At 36.3% G+C, this 15,078-nt stretch overlaps 1 protein-coding gene across 1 annotated transcript in view; it reads right to left on the bottom strand.

Moving 5' to 3' along the window:
* Window positions 1-14,105, bottom strand: part of HSF5 (heat shock transcription factor 5) — a 34,215-nt gene extending 20,110 nt beyond the window's left edge. Inside the window, exons 1-3 of the mRNA XM_039885749.1 lie at window positions 13,487-14,105; window positions 8,494-8,868; window positions 1,639-1,736 (exon numbers count right to left, since the gene is read on the bottom strand). Of these exons, the coding sequence (XP_039741683.1) occupies window positions 1,639-1,736; window positions 8,494-8,868; window positions 13,487-14,105 (1,092 nt within the window). The remainder of the gene's footprint in view (window positions 1-1,638; window positions 1,737-8,493; window positions 8,869-13,486) is intronic.
* Window positions 14,106-15,078: the final 973 nt, after the last annotated feature.

The raw sequence follows: 15,078 nt of genomic DNA on the forward strand, positions 1-15,078 counted from the left end.
GATCTGGGAAAAAATGGATGGAATATCGAATGTCCTTTGGTTCCTGAGATTGTTTATTTTAAAAAATAAAACAATAGATTAAAAAAAAGCTGTCACTTTTAGATTGATATCTTTAATAAGATGCATTCTTTTATACACAGTACTTTGCACAGAGTAGACATTCAACTGCATGCTTGGTAATAAATGATCTCAAGCTATGAACATAAAATACTTAGAAGTAATGATTAAATAAAACATGTAATGAGTTGATGTTGCCAAATGGAGAGCTTTGCACAGAGTAGGCATTCAATAAATGTTTGATTATCTCAGATTATAAATATAAAATACGAAGAGTTACTAAATAAAATGTTCATGCACCGATGTTGCCAAAAGCACTACTAAGATTGTGTCAATGGTCTGAAGAACACTAGTGCCAAATAATGTACATTTCAATGGTTTAAGCGTCAAGCTACTTTTACTATAGCCAACGACACCATTTTATTGAGTTCTCACTATGTGCCAACCACATGCAAAGTGCTTTAAATACATTATTTCATTTAATCCTTACAAGAAGTCTATGAAGTGTGACAATCTCTATGTCCAAATAATAAAACTGATGTTCAGAGAAACTCTGTCATTTAACCAAAGTTGCAATGAAATAACTGATAGAACCAGGTTTCAAACCTGGGGTTACCTTACTCAAGAGTTGTTGCTCTTAACCATTACAATAAACTGACCATTCATGCACACTCGCCAATACCTACAATCCAAATAATTGCATTTATTTCCAGAATGACATCTGAAATACTTACCCTTTCTTTCCATTTAAAAATTTTATGTCTACTTATCTCTGTTTTCCTATAAGGAACATGTATTCTTTGTAGTAAGAAAAGGTCTTTAAAGATCTTTTAAATGATTTAAGGCATATACATAAGATATGAACACTGTCAGAGTATCTCCTGTATGATTCAGGGGAGAGTATTTCTGGATCCAAAACAAGAACATTTAATTTGTGTGATAGATATGTCCTTCCAGTCAAGATAAGTAGACTAGACTATCATAACTGATGATATCTGCCATTAAGAATGTCCAACTAAGTCCCCCAATCTGATTCTGTACTATTCAAACAACAATCTGATTATAATTTGACTTGCCATGAAGATTTTTCTCGAAAAAAAAAAGAAAAAAAATGAATGTTTTTTTGAATACTGGAATGCCACCAGTAACATATTATCTTAAGAACAGAAGCTATCTTGGCTACATGATATCAAAGGCAAACACATAATTCTAATCGTTATGCAACTGTAGCATAAAAATACAAAGCAAAGATTTTAATCTTATCCTAGATACATCAGTCTAAAACATTTAAATCAAAGCAATTGTTTCATAATAAATAATTAGAAGATAACTGAAGGACACTTAGATTTTTCATTTTTGACATCATTTTTCTTCTTAAAAAAAAAGTACTTATCTGTCCTATCTTGGAAAAATCTGTCATTTGGTGACTTATATCCTTTTAGAGTTTGTCTAGTATTCATTTCACCATGGAAGAGCCTAAAACAGCACTGTTCGAACTAACTTTCAGCAATGATGGAAATGTTCTCTATCAATAATATTGCACCTGATACACAGAGTATGTCCATGGTTCCAAGATCTTACCTGGAAGTAGTTGCAGTGTGCATAGGAAGAGGCAGTGGGAGTTACACAACTACTGAGAGCGTCCATGTGGGTAGAAGGAGAGCAGCACTGTAGTACAGCTGGAACAAATTCAAATACAGAAAAGCCGTCAACCAAAATAAATCTCTATAGCATTCAAGGCACTCCTTTCTTTCAACTTGGAAAGAAAAATTCCAAAAGCTTTCCTTTGTGAGTGCAATAAACTATATTTAGTCCAGTTAGGTTACTATTTGTTGAAAACAACACGGTAATAAGCTAATTTTAAAAGTCATTTAAAAGGGTCATGTCTACTTTTATAAATGACTTCTTTAGCACCTAAACATTTTGTTACCTAACCATTTCCTCTTATTAAAAGTAATTTCATTTTGTTGAAAATATTAGAACATATTTTGGAATTCCAAAATAATTATTTCAATCATTTTAATAGTAACGAACATTTGGAGGAGGGTGTATTTTTAAGGATAAAATAAGTATGATAAATGTCCAAACAGTCCTACCATTATACAATGCATCCAGTGAAATCTATGCAAAACATGTTTCAACCATTTAGACAATCAGTTAAGAATTTAATTCCTAGAGCTAGACTTCCTGGCTTTAGAGCCCAGATCTGAAAATTTAATAGCTTGAGCAAGGTTAATTTCTTTGGGCCTCAGTTTCTGCATCCTAACAGAATAGGGATAATAACAGTATCTACCTAACTTGTTTGTTGTGAGGAATAAATGAGTTAATATGCATAGAGCACTTAGAATAGTACTGGCATACAATAAGCAATTAATAAATAAATAGCTAACAATGCTATTATATTAATGAAAGAAATTTTCTCTTTATAGCTAGGATACCATGAAAAGATTGAACTCTTTATACTGGGATGATTATACTTACAGGTGCAGTCGTAATAATAGGTTGAGTCTCCTCTTTTCCAGAGAGAGACTCTCCAGAACGAATGAGAATCAATTATAACATCACACCTTTGGATTAAACAGAGGATGACATTTATTGAGCATCTACCATGTTCCAGGCACAGTACTAGGTGCTTTACATATATCGCCTCATTTAATCCAAACAACAATTGAATGAGGTATTAACATCACTTTACAAAAATAAGGAAACTAAATCTCAGAGATGTTAAATAATTTGCCGAAAGTCACAAAGTTGGTAGTGACAGAGGCAGTAATCGAACTCCAAAGCACATGCCCTTTAATATACCATAATATTTCTTTAATCTTTCCTTCTTCCTAAAATGTAACTTTGTAAATTTACTAGAACTCTTACTTGCTGAATATTTTTAAGGTGTCTTTATTATAAGGTGGCACTTTTTCTTTTTATGTTTACATTTTTCATATTTTGGTTATGCTAATAAAATTACTAAATAATCTCATTCTGTAATCTTTGAAAGTAAATTAGCCTAAGGATTGTAAAAATGCATTGAAATGCTTCCCTATTTCTCCATTATTGACTACTGATTTTTAAAATGTCAGAAGTTCATAAAAGTATACTAGAAATATTTTCTTATTATATCAATTTTACACATGAATGGAAAACCTTGACATAATGGACGAAATTCTCGTTAGGATACAAATAAAAAGGATTGATGTCTTCTAAATTATATCATCTTAACAATTCCAGTGATTAAAAAGCCAGATAAAACATAGATGGCCACATATGATTCGAGCTGTTGTCACTTCCAATATAGGTTAGGCAAACAGGTTCTTACATTTTATCCTTGCAGATTATTCGAATACACAATTAAATTGTTTTGGATTTTAATTCGGTTTCCCAGGATATGTGAAAGCATAACTATCCTAAGAAATAAGTTAAATGAACAAAAAGCCAAATGCCGAGGAGGGGGTCTTCAAGGTTTGCCAAAACACAAAAAAATTGGGACTTTATTTCTAGAGTTTTAACAGCTAAGGAAAATCTAGCCCCCTAGTGGCGGGAAAAGACTCAGAAGCTGCAGGTTTTCACCTATCAGAGCACCATCAAAGTGTTTCATTAAAAATAAGTTAATGACAGGTAACGGCTTTAATTTTCTGATATTGCTATGTTTGACTCCATTAGTTACATATTTTGAATAAAGTATACTCTAAAATAAATTTCTTGGGAAAATAAAATATACAACAGAGAATATATTTATATATAGTTGATAGCTGATTTGGTATCTAAGGAAATGGCAAAATAGTGAACGTCCTTTAAAGTGTCCAGTAACCAATGGAAAGAAGAAAGGTAACTGCATGAAGGACTTGAATAGATAATCTAAAGAGATTCCTCAATGGCTACTTCCTTACCAGTGCAGTCCTACTTTGTAAGTCAACAAAATAGATTAGTAAATTTATTGAGTATAGAAACATAGCTATAGAAATGCAACTGTGTGCTTAATATATGACAAATTAATCTGTGTATTATGAAAGCACTGTGAATTCACAAACATTTATGCAACTGAGTCTATCGCTACGTCCTAAAACACATTCTTCTGCATAAAGATTTTCCACCATCTTCCTGAAGGTAGTGTTCACTTAAGGCATTAAACTGCATATAGAATGAAAAATTGGGAATAATGGACAAGATTCTATTTCAGATATAAATGTAAGAGTTGATTATGTATTTTAAAAAACAATTTTAGAAATAAAAAAAGCGAGATTACTAAAAATTATCTAAAAGCAAAAATTTTCATTCCCACTACAGGTTAAGAAAATAACTTCATACACTTTATCCTACGTAGGTAACTCAAATATATAATTAAAATGTTTTGAACTTGAATCTACTCCAGAATTGTGCAGTGTCAACAATGAGAAAATAACTGATATAAATACTCAAGAGGAAAAACATCCCATCAATTTAATTTCAAAATAATTTACTATAGCAACTAGAACTCCATCTCCTTGTTGATATGAGGTAAGAAAAGGTCATCTCGGGCATATATCCAAAAGAAGTGAAAGCAGAACATATTTGTGCACCCATGCAGCAGCATTATTCACAACAGCCAAAAGGTGGAATCAGCCCACCTTGACAGACATCAACAGATGAACAGATAAACAAAATGTGGTATATACATACAATAGAAAATCATTCAGAATTAAAAGGAAGGAAATTTTAACACATGCTACCAACTTCACTGAACCTTGAAGTTCATTTGCTAAGTGAAATAAGCCCATCACAAGAGGACAAATATTGTATGAGTCCTCTTTACAGGAGGTTCCTATAGATTTCAAATTCTTTGAGACAGAAAGTAGAATGGTAGTTGCCAGGAGCTGTGGGGAGAGGGGAATGTGAAGTTAGTGTTTAATGGGTATGGAGTTTCAGCTGGAGAAGATGAAAAGGTTCTGGAGATGAATGGTGGTGATGCCAGTACAACAATGTGAATGTATTAAATGCCACAGAACTGTACACTTAAAAATGGTTAAAATGGTAAATTCTGTGTTACATATTTTTACCCCAATAAAAAGAAAGGCAAATAGAACTGTGTTTTGCTTAGTTTCTTCTGGCAGCTAAAAAGAACTTTCTGGTTTATCTATGCCAAGTACTCTTCCCATAAGAACAAAATCAGGCCTTTTCAGAGAAACTGACAATACACACTACCTAAACACGAGAATAACAGCATCAGAAAATTCTTATAACTCCAGATTCTATTATTTGTTTATGTACCTTATGTAGAATTAGAAGCCTAAAGATCAAATCTTTAGAATTTAAATGTACTTTAAAAACAATAATAAGCAACTCCTTTTGTCCAAGAGTCAATTCAGAAAAATGTTTAAATGATATATCCTTTCTTCAATAAAAATTTTAAAAATCATATGTACCTTGGGGGGGAAGTATAAATTTTTATGAATTACTTTATTTAGCTTTCAAAGTTTTAATATTATTGATAATTGAAAGACAGCTTTTAAAATATTTTATCCTTTATATGTATAGAGTGTTAAATTAAAAAGTCTATTCACATACATTAATTCATTTAATCTCTGGCCCAAACTGTTATTGCCACTTTATAGAAAGCGAAACTGAGGCTGAGTGACATGAAATAATCCACTGAAGTTCACATTGGATGATTAACTGTAAAGCTGAGGCTAGAATCATTCCATTCAAAAATTATTTTCTAAAGGTCCAGTATAGCCAAGCACTATGCTACGTGTAGCAGGATACAGAAATGAAATACAGGGAGCTCCATTCCTCAGAGGCCCCACACTGGACTCCCACTCTAGCAGTCACAGTATGTTCCCTCTGCTTGAGCAGTCATTACTTTTTCCTTCTTTAGCCTAAAATTTGGGAAAATTAAGTTCTTGCACAGTATTTTTATGGCACTTTATTTTCCATAGCAGGTCTTTTCTATTTAACAATACAACTTTTTATTGATGTATTACTTCATAATGTTCAAAGCATTTTTGCCTAAATTGTATCATAGAACTACTCTATGTATTAGAATTCATCATGAGATTATGAGATTTCTTATTCTCATAACCTCAGAAACTTTAGTCATTTTAATTATCCCTATTAAAGAAGACAAAACAAAAATTTAGGTAACACAGGATTCTGTTTCGATGCATTGTATACTATCAAAACATCAGCAGCACTTACTTGTCTCTTAATGTCTCTTTCCTAGTCCTCACCTCAAACTCTTGGAGACAATTTTCAACTTACAAACTTACATTCAAGTTAACGTAAAGTATTTTTAAATAACATATCCTAAGTTATAATAATTTAACGAAATTTAGAACTAGGAGTTTCCAAGAGGACAATTTGGAACTTGGAACAAATTTTCCCATAGAAACAACATCATACAGGCTAGTTTGGCTACTGAGCCAGACTATGGCCATGTGTACCTTAATGGTAGAACTAGTAGCAATATAGAACCTAACCACTGTATCTTATATGTCCACAGGAAAATGCCTCCAAAATTCCAAACTGGAAGGCCAAGCACGTTTTTACATCTCCCTTCTGCAGTCTTTCCAAATTTCAACTCCTCAGAAGCTTTTGAGTCTTTAGTAGTTTATGGGAAGGGGGAGGTGGATTAAAGGAAGGTTAGGAAAGGCAAGAGAAACATTTATTGGTAAAAGGAAGAAAGGTAGGGTTACTATCCAGTTGATGGGCTACAGAACATAAAGCAAGTGTAAGAAGACATAGACTTTCTCTTCCTCCCTTTCTCCCCCCGTGTGTGTGTGTGTGTGTGTGTGTGTGTGTGTATATATATATGAATATATATATATTCCTTATATTCTATGCATATAAAGAACAGCCAAAATTATAATTTAGATAGCTTTGCTTAATTTGTTTATTATATTGGATTAAACTCCTCATTAATAAAAATCTGACCCTATTTGTTGCTATACATAAGATATATAACGTATTACATGAAATTAGTCATCTTCTGTTTTTAAACATCGCACACATATTTTTCCAAGAAGCAGCTGACAATCTAGAAAAATACTAGGTCTCAACCTTTTTCTATATAAAAAGGTAAAATTTTTTTAACTTATAATAGGCAAAATGATTAAAAGTGCTAAATCATCCTTACTCCATATAATTCCTTCCCCTTTTCTTCTCAACTCTATCCACAAAAAGAGTAGCAGCTCTAAAAATATAAAACCCAATGTAATTTAAATTCTGGTTTTATTATTTTATTATTAAACTTAAATGCTTTGGGAAAATAAAGCTATCCCTTTGACTACTATATTTAGGTAGAATGCAATGAGACGATAGTAAAAAGAATATAGTTGGATATTACAGCTAGAAAATAGTGAGTACTGTTACAAATAGAACAGTTACCAGACTTAAATTTTTAAAAGGCAACACATTATTTAATTCCCTTATCTAATTTACATTCCTTTCCATTTATTTTAGCTTTGATTTCATCCTGCCTGGGAGAAACAGTCTAATAAAATACCTCTAGAGATTGCTTCCAGATCTACATATCTGACAAAATGAATATTACTAGAGTTTTAATTCATAGGGAAAAGAAATATACCCTTTCTTCTCTCTCTGGTCTTTTCTGAAACCCTTGACCCTTGCCTTGTTTCTACTGCCCCACTTCACTGTGTAAAGCACACTACATGATGATACACACACCACAGCTATGGTGCTTCTGCAAAATAGAATATACATTTGAATAAAATGGTAAGGCTATTATCCTGCAAAAATGTATCCTCCTCAAAAGACACCCTCCCCCCACCCCCACTCCAGAAACTAAAAGGATGGTCACTAACATAAAGATTCCCAATTAGGGGCTTGAGATCTACCAGTAAGTATGTCTTCAATGCTCTTGGCTAAGCTCTAAATCAGTTGTCATTGTCAAGTTCTCCTCTCTGCTATTCCCAGTTCTTAGTTGGCTGAAATTAACAATGCAGGGCCTGTACTGTCAAACCACACATCTTTACTAAAAATATATAGTTTTAAGAGATGAAGAGTATGCTCGTTCATTAAACTTCATTACTGAGAACTAAAATGATTTCACTTTGAGGTAATTTCACTGATAAAATTAAAAAATATAAAGGTATATGATATGTATATAAATATTCTTTTAAAAAGAAAAAATAATTCTGCACCAAGGACAGAGTTATAGCAAGGTTCCAGTGTACTAAGTAGTAATTTCATTACCAGGAGACATTTTGAGGATAACAGAAGTTTCGCTAAAAACATACACCTTTATGCACCAAGAGAATTTTCACAATCCTTAAGAACACAATGAAATTTTCTATATTGTTTAAAAATATGTCTTGATGAGAAATCTTTTACATTTCTTAGATGTATATTCCTATTTTTGTTTGAGCATGAAGAAATGCATTTATAAATATAAATGCTCATTATAAAGTACCTTAAGAGAAGTCACTGAACTTGAATTTCTCATACCTGTTGGATAGTAGGCTTGGGAGTACTGCGCCGAGGGTGTATAGTTACTATATTTTTGGGAGGAGCTGACCATTGTTTGAGGACTTTGCTGAACGTGTACAGGAGTGGCGCTGGGCTGCAGGGTATAGGTAACTTCAGTTGGAAACCTCTGAAGTACAGGAAATGGAACCCCTTTATCTGAAAAAGTGGGAGACGTTTCCACTTGTCCTGGGTGCATCCCAAGGGAGTTCTGCCACGTTCTAGGAGGAATTGGGGTCCGATCTAAACCTTTCAGAGGGAAAGTATTGTGGTTGTGGGATGAAGTTGATACGTAGGAGTAAGGAGACAAACTATCTCGCCGGAATGACCGGTGGAATTGTCCTACAGCCACTGGTCCTGCATAAAAGAGGAAGGGCACAATTATTAGTTTTACATTATTCCACTGGACATAGTAAACTAAAAGTCACAAAATACACACTACTCTTCACCTATGAAATGTTGAGTTCTCAGTTATTTTTAACACAACAGAAATTTAGTATTGGTAAAAACAAGTTCAGAATCCAGAATAAAAGATTATACACATAATGTTCAGAAATAAATTTTGTTTGGTTCTCAATATGACTGTCAAAAGAGACAAAGTGGCCAAACTCTAAAATTAAATCAAATGTTAAATCAAATATTCAATGTTAAAAGCCTTTTATAGATCATTCAGTCACCTTACCTTTTACCTCAATCGACTGACCCAGATTTTCCCAAATCTGTAAGCTACTTCCTAGAAGTATTAGAAATTCCATTCAGACTTTCAAATCATTTAGGAACCTTAACAGGCACAAAAATAAGCACTCGACCACATACATAAAAGAAATAAGTGGAATAAGAATTATAACACAAACCAAAAATAAATCTAAAAATCTTTGCTCCCTTTCAATTTTGTTTAACAATAACCTTTGCAGAAAAGTCAGGCTTGAAAACTTTGACCTAGTTCTCTTCTTCATTCCTTAAATCAATCAATAATTTTCCATAGTCTTTCTTTCTTCAGAGTATCTCCAGTAGTGTCCCTTCCTAGATATCAGTGGCTTTTAAATATTGACTTACATCAAATTACTTTGTGAGTTTGTTAAAAATCCACATACTCAAACCCAGAAATTCTGATATTTGCAAGGTAGAAAGAAATTAAAAAGTGGAGATGAGGAAGAGACAGAAAGGGCAATACTATGTAATGAGGCAAAGGAAAATATAAATGTTACAAGCTGAATTTATTTTATAGACTGTGGTTCTTGAACACAAAGCTAAACTAATTTATTCCTAAGGAGGGCTTTATGTATTAAATCACGTGGTTCACAAATTCCAATTTGTTTTATTAAACTAACCTATAAAATAGAGGGAAAGTCTAATTTACACTCTACTCGTCTGTTAAACTACATGGTGAAAGATGGCACTCAAATACCTACTTTTCCAAATACTTAACCTGTAAGACCATTCTACCATGTTACACATCTTTCATTTTATTTCTATGGTGTTTGGTTCCTCTAAAGAATAAAGCATTAGGGAGTGTTCCTAACCGCTTCTGGTTTGGCACTGTCTAATTCAAATCGATTTTTGCTCAAATCAACTCTTTAAAAAGGTAATAAAATAAAAAAGAATAAAATATTAATGCCAAAAATAAACAAATACCTACATACAAATATACACAAAAAATTCTAGAACCCTGAATCTAATGGGGAAAAAATAATCTTAGTTCCGAATACTGCATTTAAATGACAAAGCTCTTAAAAACAACTTTTCCTCTTTTCATTTAAAGTACAAAAATAGTTTTATGCTACTTGACTATAAATTCCATATATATATATGTGTATATATATATATATACACATCTACACTTTGAACTCATCACTAACAATTCTTTCTTTTAAAACCTAAAGAAACGTTTTTTTGCTCTTTGCAACAGGTGTCTCCGAGATCTAAAATTACCTGACATTTGATATTTCCTTGGATGCTTCACATGCTAAAACTACATATTGCTACAGTGTGCAATAGCTCACTAATCTTTTTTCTACCCTTTTTAGAGTTAAGCTGTTGATGAATTTTTAGACTGTCAATAACTTAAGCAGCTAACTAAAGAATTTTCTACCTTGATTTCTTAATTTCTGGTTTAGATCTGAATTAAATTATAAATTCTGCTTCTATCATGATAAATTCTGAGTGATGGACAAATATTTATATATTTTAGATGTTGCCAACATAGGGACACGCAGGATTAAAAAGACATTCCTGTAAATTTGTCAAAATAAAGATCTAAAACATGTTCCATTCTTATTTATTCTTCTGTTAAGGGTTACCTCACAAGGTTCTAGTCTGACCTCTACCAGTCATTGCCTATGTCTTCAGATCTTTAAGATATATTTGGCAAAGTTTAAATCCAGAATCCTGAAAATGTAAGGCAGGATGGATTTCTGTTCTTAAAGATTCAATTCCTTCTGTACAAATGAATCTGAGGTAATTAATCCTCAGGAAGGAACTTGCCTCTTGCCCAAAACTTGCCTCTTAAGAGCTTGGTATCCCCTGGTAAAGACAGATGATCTGCTCAGACTTGTTATGTTACTTACTTTAGAAAGTCTGAACAAATATTATAAAATAAATTGCCACTAAAAATGAAATAACAAAAGTGGACAAATGAAAAAGGAAGAACATGGAATCCTCACATTTCTCATCAAGTACATTCTCAAAAAGTGAACAGGACAGCTGGCTCAATGATCTAGATAAGAGAACTAGATCCTAAACTGAGGATTCTACTATAAAAGATAGGAGCGTTTACATCTTTTATGAACAGACCATAAACTGAAGTAAAACACAAAACAAAATGGAAACTAAGAAGTAGCAGTGTAGTCAGGCATATAACCAAGGCAATTCAAGCAGAATAAAATTAGGTGAGAAAAAATAGAGCCAAGGACTTAGAACATGGAATTAAAGTAAAACGAAGTTGGGCCAGTATTCTTGAACTTAGAATTACATCACACCAAAACCGGTAACACAATTCCCTAGTGAACCAAGACTATGGTGTAGGCGATCCACATTTGACCTACCTTCTGCACATACCAGCAGGTAGAATGGTAAATAAAAAAAAAAAAAAGGAAATTCATGAAAACTACAATAATCTAGGTGTATGTGGATTAATGTATTATCTATAATGAAAAACTAAATTACATGTTTTTCAACAAATAATCTTTAAACTGCTGACCAACTGACATATAAGAAAACTGGATCCCATACAGCCCCTGTATTTCTTCAATTAAAATAGATTCTAACCATTAAGATAGGTGAGGGAAAAAGAAAATCAGAGAGAAAAACGTGAGCAAAAGTTTGTTTGTATGTGTGTATGTATGTGTCTTTGTTTGAAGTTGTTAGCCTATTTCTCCCAAGAACAGAGTTTCCAGTCTTTTCTCCTTAGGCCCACCAGATACACGACCTGAAAAACAAATATCCACAGCAGAGATTCTGCCAAATGTATGCCATGGCATTGTCTCCAATGCCTTTCTCCATTCAATTCCCCACCAAAATCAATGGCCATCATATGGAAGTAGCTTAATATTCTTTTAGAATTCCTTTAGAACATTCCTATGCCACTGCTATTTTTCCAACTTTTTACTAGAACTCTAACCTATTCCCTTATCTTCTAAACTCCACAGACACAACCTAATCCCTTATCTTCTAAATTCCAAAGGAACAAAGTGCGGTCTCATTCATAACCCTGGGTTCAGGTTAAATTGAACATGATGTTACTTTTATTTATATATTTTAAAACTTTTCCATAACTGAAAAGTAACCCAGACATCTTTACGTTAAATCCATGATTATATAACACGCTGAAAATGTTTCTATTACTCTCCTATTTGAAGACAAAGAATGAATTCTCAATATTATATTCTGTTGCTTTCTTGGACTTCACATCATGGACTCTCTTAAACAGAGAAAGGGAATAGTACCACTCTCATCTTCCTGGAAGAGGGGGGAGCATCAGTAATCGAGTTTATAAAATAATCTTCCATCACAAAGAGAGTTTCTTTTAGTAAATACAGATTTATACATACCAAGTTTTTTAAATAGAGAGTAGCCAATAGCAAAAAAGTCAAAGGCCGTAAATGTAAGCTTTCTGAAGTTCTTTTTAACTAAAATTTGAAAGCTGTAAAATCATTTTTAGCTTACATGTGTCCTACTGAAACATCTTAAGGATCAGCTCTAATTAGCTACAATGAATGAAATGCTTAGCCAATTCCTTCTACAGAGAGACAATATCTGATAAACAATAAATTTTTGCTCTTAATATATATAAACAATGTCTATTTTTCTATACATTACGTGGAGCCTAAAATATGATTATTTTCAGACTACTTCTTCCAAGATTTCTTAGCTGTGTCAATGGGTGGAAGATGACGTATCTCTTCACGAACAAATTTCCACTTAAGGCACCTTGTTCACTTTCCCCTGGTTAGAATAAACATCCTAAGTTTTCTCAGCTGCCACTTTGTTCCTTCCTACCTTGACCTTCATCATAGTCTCAGTCTGTACAGTAACTCTGTTCTGCTTCCCAATGGAGCAAAGACGACCCTTCTGTGTTTCTTGCAGACCTGGTGTTTCAACAAAGGGCTACTTATTCTAGATGTTCACAGTGGAGCGCCTGGGTCTCAAGAAGGTAAATGGCTATGGAGGTTTAGAGTTCAAGAGGGGTACAGGAAGAGTAGAAAGAGCCTAAAACAGAGTTCTTTTTGGATGCTAGTGGACACAGAAGGGGACTACATGGCTCGGAAAAGGGGTGCTGGTGCTAGTGAGAACGATGGAGGTGACACGACCAATTTCTTGGCAAGCACAGCAGAAAGTAGATTCTGGGCGCATTTCGGGTATCTCAAAAGTGAGGCTGGACAACAATGCCCTTTGAAGTGGCGGTTGCTCCCTGAGCCCATGTGTCCTGCAATGAGCGAGGGCCAAGGCCTGATGCTGGATGCCCGATGGGACTCACCGTGTGGCTCTGGCCGGGGTCCCGCGGGCGGTGGCGGCTCCTGGTGCTGCAGCGGGGAGGTGGAGGCCGAGGCGGAGGCCGACGTGATGAGGAGCCTTTGGAAGCGGTTGGGCGGGCGGCAGGGCACCTCCAGGCCGGCCGCCAGCTTGGCCTTGTTGGCGCTGGTGAGCCGCTTGAGGTGCACGAGCAGTTGCGGCTGGTCGCGGCGGAAGTGCGGGCTGTGGAAGTGGTGGAGCGGCCCGTCGCCCGCCGGCCCGCCGCCCCCCGGCCCCGGCCCGGGCCCCGCCGCGCCCGGCCCGCCCAGCACCACCTTGCGGAAGCCGTAGAGGTTGAGCTGGCGGATGAAGCTGGTGAAGTTGGTGGTTTTGAAGAGCTCGGGCTCGGCCCCGGCGCCCCCGACGCCGCCGCCCCCGCCACCCCCAGCGGCGCCGCCTCCGCCCCCGGCCCCGGCCCCAGGCGGGCTGAGCAGCTCGGCCTCGAAGAGCGGCTGATCGATGAGCAGCCCCTCGCCGCGGCCGTCCCAGCGGATCGAGCGGTAGCGAGGGCTGTTCACCAACCGCCACAGCTTGGCGGGGAAGTTGTTGGGGTTGATGGGGGTGGAGAGCAGCGCCTCCTCCATCGCCCCACCCGGGCCCTGGGCCTCGCCCCGCCGAGCCTGGCTCTCCCACCCCGTTCTCGATCCCCTCGGCCTTCGCTTCGCCCTGCCCCCTCCTGGCAGCCCCCGGCCTCCGCGGACCCGGGGACCGTTGGCGCACGAGTCCCCGCCACGCCTCCCAGCGTAACCAATGGGGCCTCGAGTTCCCGCCGCGCGGCGATTCACGACGCGAGCCGGCCCGCCCCCTCAGCACCGCGCACCCGGCCGCCGGACGCCCCGGCCACGTGCGACAGCGTGGGACTCGTGGGACGCAGCGGAAGAAAGTCACATTCACTGCGCGTCCTAAAACCGCCGGCTTAGGCCAGGAATTGCTGCCCACCAGGTAGTGTTAAATCCTGCAAAGAAACAAGCCCAGTTATCCGCCATGGAATACTACTTTACCACAACCAGCTGCGGGTGGGGGGAGTTAGAATTCAGAAAGTGTGCATTTGGCAATACAAAGCCAGCCATTCTTGAGAACAAAGGATCTAACTCTATTATAATCTCAGTACTAACAATTGAAGTGCTCATCTCTCCAAATAAAAATGGTAATGGTGGGGTAGTGTCCTGAGTAAACAAATTCACCTTTAAATAGCATTTTATGCATTTGTAAATACACTCCTTGAAGCCAAGATTTTTCTCAGGGCAAGGTGAGATGAGAACTGAGGCGCCTGTGAAGAGGCAATCAGGAGAATCCAGGCACAATCCTATGTGCCTGATCAGCTGCTGAAATTGTAGACCTTAAATGAGAAATAAACCTCACATGAGATGGGATAGAATTCTACGGTAACCATAAGGATAAAACTCCCCATCCGATCAATAAACGAGAATATAACAGGAGTTGTGCTGACAAAAAGAGAGGTACATTAAAAAAAAAAAAAAGGAAATGGTTGGGAGGAAGGGATATGATGTTTCAGTCCTTTCTCACGGTCAAAGAAACAATGAGTACACTTTAGGT

The sequence above is a fragment of the Pteropus medius genome, unplaced genomic scaffold (assembly GCF_902729225.1).
Source record: "Pteropus medius unplaced genomic scaffold, Ma_sr-lr_union100, whole genome shotgun sequence".
In the NCBI taxonomy this organism is placed as follows: domain Eukaryota; kingdom Metazoa; phylum Chordata; class Mammalia; order Chiroptera; family Pteropodidae; genus Pteropus; species Pteropus medius.